The 12515-nt window shown below is 37.4% G+C and overlaps 1 protein-coding gene across 1 annotated transcript; it reads right to left on the reverse strand.

Annotated features, from left to right (window-relative positions):
• LOC113051780 (adhesion G-protein coupled receptor G5-like) lies at positions 1-11829 on the reverse strand. The gene is made up of 15 exons (XM_026215847.1): positions 11534-11829; positions 11074-11224; positions 10663-10775; positions 8857-9031; positions 8638-8770; positions 8392-8472; positions 8088-8204; positions 7849-7971; positions 7725-7764; positions 7231-7331; positions 6987-7105; positions 6554-6822; positions 2664-2772; positions 2295-2572; positions 1-2185 (listed from the first exon to the last, which is right to left on the reverse strand). Exons 3-15 carry the CDS (start codon positions 10760-10762, stop codon positions 2076-2078), a joined length of 1755 nt encoding a protein of 584 aa, XP_026071632.1. The 5' UTR covers positions 10763-10775; positions 11074-11224; positions 11534-11829; the 3' UTR covers positions 1-2075.
• Between the last annotated feature and the right edge of the window lie 686 nt (positions 11830-12515).

Raw genomic sequence — 12515 nt, forward strand, 5'->3', positions numbered from 1 at the left:
AACAAATAATTTTAAATTAAACACTCAATGAAACATGCAATTTAAATAAATATACAGTACAGAAAATAGGTAGGTTACACATTACCTGTCTTATTATTTACTATAAATAGCATGAAGAAAATACTTAGCATTGCACATAAATGTAGTGAAAGTCTCTAAAGTTCAAGACTGAAATGTTATTTTTGAACTCCACTCATTTTTATATTGTATTGACAAAAAAAGTTGTCTGATAATTGTTCAAAAAATAATATCATTTGAGTTCTGCAGAAGAAAGTCAGTCACACAGATTTGGAACAAAGGAAATAATGGCAAAGTATCCAAAATCTCCCCGTAATTCCAACATTAGTCTGATGAGTAAATATGTAGTATGTAGTATATAATATGCAAATTATTTGGATGTTTTAGTTTGAGTGAAATGTTTTGGGGCTTTCCCAATGCATTACAGGTATTCTCTAGCCATTGAGTGTATATCAGTGGTACACTTGTTATTGTGGTGCGTTTTGGTATTGAATGAGCACTCCAGTTTCAGAAACCAATACAAATGGCTTTCCACTTGAAATGGAACACCTGATACACCCTATTTTATCAAAAATGCTACAGTAAAAATCTGTTAAATTTTTTACGGTAAATTCCCCTACTATATACGGTGAAAAAATGTATTGGAAAATACATTGTAATTATAAGGAAGAATACCATTTTTGTAAGTGGAAAAATAAATAACCATGTTTCTTTCTTAGATTTTTTTTTTCTTATCAGTTTTGTATATTAAGATTCTTCCTTTGCATACTCCTCTAAATGACATGGGTCATAATGGATTTACAGGGTATAATGGGAACAAATATAACTTACACAGGCAATACAAAGTATGTAAAAAATATAGAAAATACAGTAAAATAAACATATAAATAATAGCTTAGAGAGTGATGAAAGAGAAAGAAAAGAAAAGAGGACTGTATGCTAATTAAAAAAAAACTGTCAACAAAAAATTCTTCACAGAATAAATGTGCAGTGCAAGTAGCAATAAAGTGACAAATTGTAAATTGTCAAGTGGTGATAAAGTGTAAAGTGTAAAGAGTGTATGCCTTATGAGTGTATGAAGGTCCAGCAGGTAAAGTGCAGAGTGCCATTAAACAGGCTGAGTTTATCCTGATGATACAGGTGGAAGTGGAAGTGGGTTTTGACTATTTATCAGTCTAATGACCTGGGGGATTAAACTGGAGTCTGGATGTTCTGGCCACAGTGCTCTCGTACCACTTGCCAGACTTCATGTGTGTCCTTGATGATGCTGCAAGCCCATTTGCAGATCCCTTTTTTTGTGTATGTCCTGTAGTGAGGGGAGATGAATTCCTGTGATTCTCCAGGCAAGATTTATCACCCTCTGTAAAGACTTTCTATGCTGTGTTGTGCTGTTGCCAAACCACACAGCAATGCAGCAAGTTAACACACTCTCCAGAGTGCTTCTGTAGAAGTTATGGAGAATCTGTGATGACATGCCATATTTTCTTAGCCTTCTGATGGAAGTACATTCTTTGATTGGCCTTACTTACTAGTTTCTTTGTATTTACTGTCCATTTACTGTCTGTCATGAGGAGGATAGTAAGTTGAAAGTAGGATGCTTTGGCAGATTTAATGCTTTTGCAAACATCATATCTTGATTTTTTGCATGCTTCAGAGCGCCCAGATTTAAAAGCCACAGAGCGAGCATGTAGACTGGAGCGTACTTGTGCATTATTAGGGTTGTTTGTTACCATGATGGTGTTTAGTGTCTGTGTGAATTACACTGTGCACCTTCTTTAAATGTTATTATTTATAAGCTGCTTGTGATGGGCTTCGGTTCATCGTGTGCTTTTCTTTTCACCACCTGCATATTGTGGTTATCAGTGTATTACAAAGATACAAAACAGATTTCAGTAGTTCAATAGGTTGGTATATTAACATTATATCAGTTAATTAAATTATGGTATTTAAATGTAAATCAAGTTAAAACCGTAGAACCTAAAATGTTTCTACCATATTTCATTTTGGTCATGAGCTTTGGTCATTTTGGTTGATAAAATGTTATGCATAGGTTATTCCTATTGTTTTTCAATGATGAAGGTATCCAAAGTGGATAAAGACTTGGAATGAGCTTCTTTCTGTTTTTCTGGCCTTGCTGTCCGACACATCCACAGAAAGATAGAAAACCCTGTCAACAATAAAGTTGATGGGCAAAGTAATTGTATTATCATCTTATAAAACGGTATGTATTCAGACATACTTTCCTCCTATGATTTTGTGTCTATGAATAAACCTACCTTGAACTGTATTTGAAATGCAGAATATGTAGAGTATTGGGTAGCTGGTATATCCATAGCCAAGAAAAACCAAACCCCATGATGTACCCAGCAGACACATGAGGCCCAGAACTGTGCTGGCATCCTTCACTGGTATTTTCTTATTCTTGTTGTCCAATTTCCTTAGCTTAAAGATCTGCCTGGACACTGTGATTAGAACCACTGTGTTGAACACAAATATGATGGTGAAGTAGGAAAGGTTCACGCCATACAGGATGAGAGGCTCTGTGATCCAGCAACTGTAGAACATATAATAAAAAATGCTAAAAGTAAAGAAGAGCTAAAAGCAAGGTAACGATGAAAAGGTATTGTTATAATATTAGGACTCACACTGGATTTGTTGCCTTCGAATTTAATAAGGTCACATTTCTGGCACCATAGAATGTATGTGTGAGTTGCTGAACCGACATCAAACTTCCAACAAGAACAGCAGGGACTCCTGTTAAGAGGAAGAGAATGCAGGATGAGCAAATCTACACTTCTACACTTATTACAATTTTTGTAATACTTAACATGCAAACTGTCATTGTTTAACCTTTTTTTTTTTCATGAGATTCAAAAGACATGATATAGGAAGTATGTATCAGAGTCATAAAGCAAGTTTAGACCTTTATTATGAAATAGAGATATACATGTAAAAAAAAAAAAAAGTTAGTTTGCATGCCAAGAGTTTAAAGATGATTTTAAATCTAGTTTTGTGTCTAAAAAGTGTATAAAAAAAAAAAAGAAAAAAAAAAAAGAAAGAAAATATATATCGGCAGAATATTCATTAATGACTGATCATTTCTTTAACACAAACTAAGGAATGTCCGTTTGCTTACATGTTCTTTAGGTTTGTTTGTTTTTTTCTTTTCTTTTTGGTAACAAATAAAAATACTGAAATAAAAATAAAATACTGCAATACTGGCCATACTATTACTGAATTCAGCTTCATAAATACTGTGAATAGTATGGAAATACATGGTTCCCTTTCAGTCTGTCACGTTCAACGTTACGAATGGGATCTCGCCCGAGAGTCCAGTCACCTTCGAATGGTACAAAACGAGCCAATGGTACACAAAGCACCTTGGTCTGCGGGATTTGCATCGCGAACTCCGCCCCGCAGAGCGGGTATATAAGGAGTAATGCGAGCAACTCGCATCCAAGATTTCGCTTTGGAGCAGAGCACATCGCTTGCTGCAATCACCGGAGTGTTACAAGCAAGAGCTGGTGTTGGTGTGACGCTGCAATTCAGTGGTTCGTCTGGGTTTCCTGCGACAGCTCCTGCGTTCCCCTGAGCACTTCAACTTCAAATTTCTTTCACAAAAGAGATACGGGCCGATTTGCATCTTTTTAAAGATGTCATTTCACCTGTGTGTTTCTGGGTGCGGTCGATGCATCGCTCCTCGTGACGGTCACGATCACTGTGTCACGTGTCTGGGTTTCCAGAACGCTGAGACTGCGTTCGTGGATGGCTCATGTTCTCATTGCGGGGACATGACCATCTTGGTGTTGAGATCGAGACTTGATTACCTTAAAAGTTATAGAGTCCCCTCTGCCACACCCCATTCTAGCTCTTCTTCTCGTAAGAGGGCTACTTTGGCTGGTGGCCAGGGTGATCTGAGGGTTACTGTGTGGGCTTCCCCGATGAGCCAACCTCTTCGGGCCACATCCTCCTCACATACGCCGCAGCCGGTTGAGTTTCCGGATGAGTTTGGTGGACCCTCTCAGGCTCCTGACATCTCATTCGGGGCTCGCGAAGAGGACCGTATGTCGATCGCCTTCACTGCCCTTCACTGTTTGCTGGGATTCCCCCGGTGGAGCTTACTGTTGCGATGCAACTGTGTCCACAGAGCGCCTCCGCTTGTCGTGGTGGTCCCAAGCTGCCCTCAAAGGCCTGTAAGTTCTCATCCACGCTTGTGGCCAAGGCTTACAGAGCTGCGAGCCAGGCCGCTTCTGCCCTGCATGCCATGGCCTCACTTCAGGTCTATCAGACCAAGCTGCTCCGGCAGATGCACAAGGGCAGTGCTGACCAAGGGGTTTTGCAGGAGGCGTGCACTGCTACCGACCTCGCTCTCCGGGCGACGAAGGTCACTGCGCGCTCCTTGGGTGAGGTGATGTCCAATTTGGTGGTCCAGGAGTGCCACCTATGGCTGAACCTGGCAGACATGAGGGAGTCTGATTGGGCTCAGCTCCCAGGATGGCCTCTTCGGCGACGTGGTAGAGAGCTTTGCCCAGCAGTTTTTTGCCGCCCAGAAGCAGTCGGAGGCCATCAGACACATTCTGCCCCGGCGGCCCACTGCTGCTTCAGCCTGCTCGTCGCCGAGGGCGCCCCCCTGCCGCCTCCTCCACTCCCGCTCGGTGAATGCCTCCACAAATGCCAGGCCAAGCGGCGTTCCTGAGACAGGCGACCTGGAGTTTGAGACGTCAGCTCATCAGGAGATGGTCGCAGGACCACTCCTTCTGCCGGAGGAGGGCCGGGGGAGAATCCCTTGTTCTTGTTTTTTTTTTTTTTCTGCCACTGGCCCTGCGGCTGGTGGTACCCAAACCTTCACTAAAAGAGCTGCTTCCTCTACCTCCGGGTCCCAAGAGGCCAAGAACGACAGTTGGCGATGTGCTTTCTCGCCGCTCTCGTTCTCCTCTCCCCTTGCCAGTTTCCATGCAAAGCCGGCTCAAGAACGCTTTGCCTTCTCATGCCCTCTTTGCTACTTGGAGTCAGACGAGTGCCCGCACTCCGCCCCCGCTAAGAGACGCTATGCCTCCCATGTCGGGGCTGTCTGCTCCACCATGCTGCCCCACTGTGGGTACACCTGTAGTCCCCTTGACCCCGCTGGTTCGGTTCCTGGGATATGTCCAGCTGGAATATGCTACCCAGTGTATTCTGTGTGAGCTATAGGGCCTCACTCGTGCTGGCCTCACGACAGGGTGCTATCACTCACACGGGTCGCTGGAAGACAGCCATTTTTTTTTTTGTTTCATTGTTTTGTAAAGGACCCCATTCGTAACGTCGAACGTGACTGACTGAAAGGGAATGTCTTGGTTTAAAATATAACCCTCGTTCCCTGAAGGAGGGAATGGAGACGTTACTTCCCCTTGCCACATCGCTGTTCCGCTGAACAGCTGGGTCACTGACTCGCCTCCTCAGCGAAGACTTTGATGCGAGTTGCTCACGTTGCTCCTTATATACCCACTCTGCGGGGCGGAGCTCGCGATGCAAATCCCGCAGACCAAGGTACTTTGTGTAACATTGGCTCGTTTTGTACCACTCCATTCCCTCCTTCAGGGAACGAGGGTTACATACGTAACCAAGACGTTCTCATTGATTCAATACGCACTGGTGTTCTTATGGATCACTATTGATGTTTGGACTTTGTAGACATCATCAAGTGGAAAAGTTTAGTACTACGCCCAAACAAAATCTTACTGAAAGTTAATTATCTGTGATATTAACCTCAAATTTGGATCACCAGTTTAGATTGTGTTTTCTTTGGAAGATTAGTTTTGCCATTGAACAAAACTATACAAAATTTAACTGTGACTTTTTAATCTTACAAAAAAATAAATAATAAAAAAATTCTCAAGATAATGACTTTATATTTCACACTTGCAAGTAATAGACTTGTAATTGTGATTTTACAGTTTTCAGTTCTGACTTTTTACATCTTGTAATTCTGTTTTATTTTTCTCTTAACGAAACTGTCACAGTATGCATAACAGAAATACAAAATAATTAAAAGCAAACTGTAATTGTTACTTTTTATTTCACATTTTTGACATTGAGTTTATATGTCACAATTCCGAATTTTCTTAGAATTTTGATGAATTAAAATTTTGATGTTTTTTTTTTTCCCAGAAATTGCAAGTTCATATCTTGCGGTTCAGGGTTCATGACGGAAATGAAATATGACTTAAACAGATTATTGATCCAAGGATCTTCCCCCCAGTTTTATAGTGGAATAATTATACACATCCTTACAATTACAATAGGGTTTGCACTTGAACATCTAAATATGTAACAAACACTGCCTCCACTGACTTACTGTACAAGTTGTTCAGTAATTCAGTATCAAGGGAAGTCGTGGCCTAATGGTTAGAGTCAGACTTGAGTCTCATACCAGATTTTTGTGCAGATTTGAGTCTCATACCAGCAGCCACATGTCAGTGTCAGATTCATTCCCTCACTTGTTACTTAATGTTAAATGTTAAAAAGTTTATTAGTTAATGTTAAATTTGATGCTTACCCCATCCGATCAGGGACAACTTGACCATGTAGTGTCTGATGTTAATGTTGAACACTCTGATGAGAAGAAGGTAGAGGTGCATGGCTTCGATAGCCATCCAGGTGAAAGAGCACAGCAGGCTGTAGTGTATCATCACAGCAATAAACACACACACTTCATTCACTGTCAGTGTGGCGGCCCACTCGCTGAACATGAAGCTCAGGTTGAGGAGAAACAGAGCAGCGCTCAGAGACACGTGGATGCTGTTGGACACTTCTGCCCTCGCGTTACTGCAAAAACACACAAACTGTATATCAGTTTTAATGTTTTTTTTTTATGTCATCCATTGTGACTTGATACATTTAAACAACCAATTTTTGGATTAGTGTAAAAATTAATCTGAATCAAATTGCAGATTATATAACCATTTATATGAAAACAGAAGGATCAGCACCTGCTGAAAATAAACAACAAGACAGTACAGGCAGAAAAGAACGCAGACAGACCGCATCCTACATAGCTGATGTACGATAAGATTTCCCAATGCTGTCCATCAATGTTATTCACCTCAACCTATTCAGAGTGTAGGAGAGATACAGGAAATGTGGTAGTGAAGGAGGGAATTAAATTAAAACAATATCCGCACAGAACGGTTTCTGTTACCTAGTAATGGCCTGAATGAATGGCTCAGTACTCACCAGAAGAACAGCGAAAGCAGTCATATGGTCACAGGAGCACTCAACAACATCTACACTGATCTGAGTGGTGTTACAGCCATCCGTCTTCCAGGTGTTACTTCCTTCATATTCCATATTATTAATACATTTTAGTACAAATAAATAAATACAAATAATACAAATAAAATAAAGAGTACAGGTGCATCTCAATAAATTAGAATGTTGTGTTCATTTATTCCAGTAATTCAACTCAAATTGTGAAACTCGTGTAACAATTCACCAATTTTTTTTTTTTTTTTTTGGTCTTATGAAGTATTCTAAATTGTTGAGATAGTGAATTGGTGGGTTTTTGTTAAATATGAACCAAAATCATCACAAATAAAATAACTATATAATTAAACTACTTCAGTCTGTGAGCAATGAATTTATTTAATACACGAGTTTCACAATTTGAGGTTGAAATTATGAGTTTTCGTTTTTGACTGAAATACTGTATTCCTTTAGTTCCCACCCACCGTGTTCATCATAGTATTGACAGGAATATTTGTAGCTTTTCTAAGAATATCAACACAAAAGCAGAATTAACAAATAATTACAATTATTTGAATATTTTAAGAACATCTGAAAAGGCAAGCTTACGGCTGAGTGGTTTGTGTAGTTATTGACTGGAAAATGTATTATAAGTGGATTGGTCAAATTCACAATGTCACGTCCAATAACTTCAACCCGTATGACTTTGGACATGATAGAATAATTTTTTGTCTGTAAATCCACAATCAGACAAACAGGCAGTTTATATAATAAACTGAGTGAAGGGGTTAAGTTAACAGTTTCAATAATTTTATAAAACAGTCAGAACAAGAAATTAAAAAGTTTACATTAAACTGCTGAATGGAATTGTAAATGACTATTCCAACTTTCTGCACGGCCTCAGAGATATTTTGGAAAGCTTCCACTGGGATCAATGTTTGTACTGATGGAGATTGATCAGACACCTTAAAATGAAAATGTATTAATTAAACATTTGCTGTATTAATTCATATGAATTTGTACATAATACAAGCGTTCTCAGCTGTAAGTACACAACCACAGACAACAGGCAGTTTATATAATATAGAGTGAAGGGGTTAAGGTAACAGTTTCTTAGTTTATAAAACAGTCAGAACAAATGAAATACTTTACATGAAACTGCAGTTTGAAATAGTAAAAACGGTAAGCCTCCACTGGGTTTAATATCTGTTTTGTTGGAGCTGTATTAGACACCTAAAAATGAAAAGAAATTAAGTAATTTAGATTACACTATTAATTATAATATATATTTTATAACCTTTTTAAGCAGTGTAAAACATTTAAGCTGAAAACTGTTTCATAGTGCCATCTTAAAAGAAAACGATGTAATATTTTGGATATTTGGAAGAAGAGACTTACTTTTGGAACGGTGACTGGAACAAGAATATTTGTTAAGTTCATCACAACCACAGTCAAATTTAGACCCCCAAAATTGTAGTCAGTGGAATAATTTGTCTTTTCCATAATGTTGTGTATGGCTTCTTTCTCCAATCTGCACAATAATGCCATTGATATGTATGCAACCAAACCCAGACAGATTCATACATTTTGTTTAGATCTTAAACACAAGATAAGTACCTGTTGATGATATCCAGGGCCGTTTCATTTCCTAGAGTTTCAGGGAAATCATTGGTAATACTTGGAAAGTTTGGTGGTAATGAATCTTTCTGATTCTCTGAGGGGCAAATAACTCTGACATTGTCCGTTTCTTTGCAACAAAAGTTATTTGTAAACTGACATGCTGGATTCTGTACTAAAAGAAATGAGGAAAAAATATTGTAAGTAATCAGACACTTGTTTCTTTAATTTACAAATTATTAGACCATGACATTTTCACAAGGAAAAAATGAAAACTGATTAGCTTGAAACTGACAAAATTAATTTGTTTGTAATAAACAAAAACATTTTAACAGTTTATAGTTTTGGAATAATTAAGCAATGCGGCTCACAAGGGCTGCATTTATTCAATCAAAACTACAGTAATTGTTACGGGACCAACAGAACAGAAAACGTGCGGATCCAAATGCAACGCTTTATTAGACCACATGGTAAGGCAAACAGGAACAGAGGATACAATACGAAGAGTGATGCATAGGCAGGTGTAGATCTGCGAACAATATCCAATTGGGTAGTCCAATGGGGACATCCGTATACAGGCAATGATCAATCAAGGGGCAGACAATCTCCAACAAGGGCAAGACTAGAGAGGTAAAACTAAGACAGGCAGAAGCTCGAGGCACGAGATGAAACTAGAATGATTAAACTAAAGCTTAGACAAAAGATAACTAGGTTAGTAGAACTAAGAACTAAGGAAGGAACTAGAATGACAGAACTAAAGCTAAGAAACATGAAACTCAGAAAGATAAACGGCTCTGTAAAGTAGCTAACGCTCTCAAGCACTAAATGCTAACAACACTCGGCCCAGATGAGCAAGAGAGCGAGCCTTTTGTAGAGCATGTGATTTGGCCTCAGTTGTGCATGTAATCAGTGTGATGCATTGTGGGAACAGTAGTCCAGGGTGATCTGTGACAGTCTGTGTGGTGCAGTCAATGTAAAACACAGGCAAATTCTGGTGGTGATCGAACAGGAAGACTACAAACCAGGTTCATTACGGTAATATTGTGAAATAGTCTTCTATATTTATATACTTTAAAATTCAATTTATATCGCTGCAAAGCTGAATTTTCCATCTTTCAGTCTTCAGTGTCACATATTCCTTCAGAAATCCTTCTAATATGCTGATTTACTGCTTATTAATGATTAATTATTAATTAATATTGGTGCTCAACAAAAAAATAATTTAAAATAGAAATATTTTGTAACATTATACATATCTTTATCTTTACTGTCACTTTTGATCAATTTAACGTGTCCTTGCTAAGTTAAAACATTCATTATTATTATTATTATTATTATTATTATTATTTTAATCTTACTATCTAACTTTTGAATGGTATAGTGTATCATGGTTGTCAAACATATTAAGCTTAAAAAACATTGGCAACACTAATAATAATAATAATAATAATAATAAGACTAAAAGTTTCTTGAGCAACAAATCCGCAAAATTAGAATCATTTCTGAAGTATCATGTGACACTGAAGACTGCTAAATGATGCTGAAAATTCAGCCCTGTTATCACAGAAATTAATTACATGTTAAAATACATTACAACAGAAAACAGTTATTTTAAATTCTAATACTATAAAAAAAGCTGTTTTATTTTAATCAAATAAATTCAGTCTTGGTGAGCATAAGAGGCTTTTTTCAAATACATTAAATCCTGAATACATTTATCTCACTACTGTCTCTAATAATAAGATCTAAAGTACAAGTCTAACAATACTATAATAGTCTGATTTGAGGAGGGTTTCAGGAACTTACAAGGTAGCAGGGTGCTGGTCTCTAATCTTGTGTGATTATTTTGTGTCTCAACTTTGATATCCACTTCATGGATCATGATCAGAAGCAGCAGGGTTTTCATATCTGTCACAGCTCTGTGGAAAAAATAGAAAAGACAGACATTCAATGAAATACAAAAAGACAAATCAATTCCAACATATTGAATACACGATAAAGAATGCATATAATACAAAAGGTTTCATCTTCTCATTGTTAAAATAGTTCATAAAAACACTTAATAATATAAACAGTACTACTAAAATAAACTGTACTATACTGTATTTAGACTATATATATATATATATATATATGTATAATAAAAACATAAATAATCACAAACATTTTAATAATTATGTATAATACATAACCTATATTTGTTCTTTCTTCTCTTACCTTAATGTTTAACTAGTCATCAAGGATGAAGTTGTGACAGTTCTGTGGAAAGTTTGCAGTTCACACACCAAGAAATGAATAGCCAAAATCAAATTTTGTGGCTTCAGTCAAACTCAGTGAACTCTACTGTTGACACGCTACTTGGAAAATACTGTTGATAGAGAATAATGACAAGCATTGTCATCAAAGTGCATCTCAAAAAATTTGAATATCATGGAAAAGTTTTTTTATTTTTTGTAACTTAATTCAAAACAGCAAACTTTCTTATATTCGAAATGCATCGCACACAAATTGAAATATTTCAGGAGTTTTTTGTTTTAATTCTGATGGTTATGACTTGCAGCTCAGGAAGAAAATAAAATCAGTATCTCAAAAAATGTGAACATTTTCTCAAAGATCAATCAAAAAAAGATTTACAAAACAGAAATGTTCAAGATCTCCAAAGCAGGTGTTGCCATACATGTTTGGAGCTCCTTTGGCATGAATTACTGCTTCAATGCGGCATGGGAGGCAATCAGTTTGTGGCACTGCTGAGGCTCCTCTGTAATGTTTATCAGATGTTAATTATCTTCCTCTTCACAATACCCCATAGAGTCTCTGTGAGGATCAGGTCAGGTGAGTTGGCTGGTCAATCAAGCACAGTAATATCATGGTCCACAAGCCATATGGAAGTGGTTTTGGCCCTGTGGCCAGGCGCTGAAGTCCTACTGCAAAATGAAATCAGCATCTCCATAAACCTTGTCAACAGATGGAAGCATAAAGTGAACATGTGAACATAAAATCCAAAAAGAAAACGAAAAAAATAGCATTATTTCTAGAGGTGGCTGATATATTGAATATTAATGGAATATTAATGAATTTTCTTCAGCAGAGTTAAATTTAAAATCGTTTAGTTCAAATAAAACATTGTATTTTGATTGCCATTTGAGTCCACATACGCGATCACATTCCGGTCAATCTATTTAAGTACACTTAAGTGGCCTTTAATTTAAATGATATGATATTATCTGCAAATCCACTTTTTAAAAAGTATACTTTTAAGATTGGAAGTACACAACAAGTACACTTTCAATACAATTAAACACACTCCTTTTTCACAACCTCCTTTCTGAAACGGGCCTCGGGACTTGTCACAGCATTTATATATTGTTGAGCTTTTGTTGGTTTGATTGCATGTGCATCTATTGTTTTTATTTGTAAATAGCTTAGTCTAAAAGCGTCTGCTAAACGACTAAATGTAAATATTCAAATTCGGCCTTTGATTGAGCACACGTTCGTTACGTCTCTGTATTACCATATAAGTATCCTATTATTAAATGAATCAAATGCTTTGCTTTGGGATGCACTACAATCTACAAAACTGTCCTGTAGGAGACGCTGTGTCACACTATTTGACTGTTTTCAGTGGGCTACACAATCTCATTCAAGTAGTCACATAAGCA

The sequence above is a fragment of the Carassius auratus genome, chromosome 32 (genome assembly GCF_003368295.1).
Source record: "Carassius auratus strain Wakin chromosome 32, ASM336829v1, whole genome shotgun sequence".
Lineage (NCBI taxonomy): Eukaryota > Metazoa > Chordata > Actinopteri > Cypriniformes > Cyprinidae > Carassius > Carassius auratus.

Coding starts and splice junctions, on each gene's coding strand:
- LOC113051780 (XM_026215847.1), bottom strand. CDS start 10,762: ATGAAAACCCTGCTGCTTCTGATCATGATCCATGAAGTGGATATCAAA. Junction 2,773..6,553: donor GTTGTCCCTGATCGGATGGG/GTAAGCATCAAA, acceptor TCCTCTTAACAG/GAGTCCCTGCTGTTCTTGTT. Junction 2,186..2,294: donor CATTTCAAATACAGTTCAAG/GTAGGTTTATTC, acceptor TATTGTTGACAG/GGTTTTCTATCTTTCTGTGG.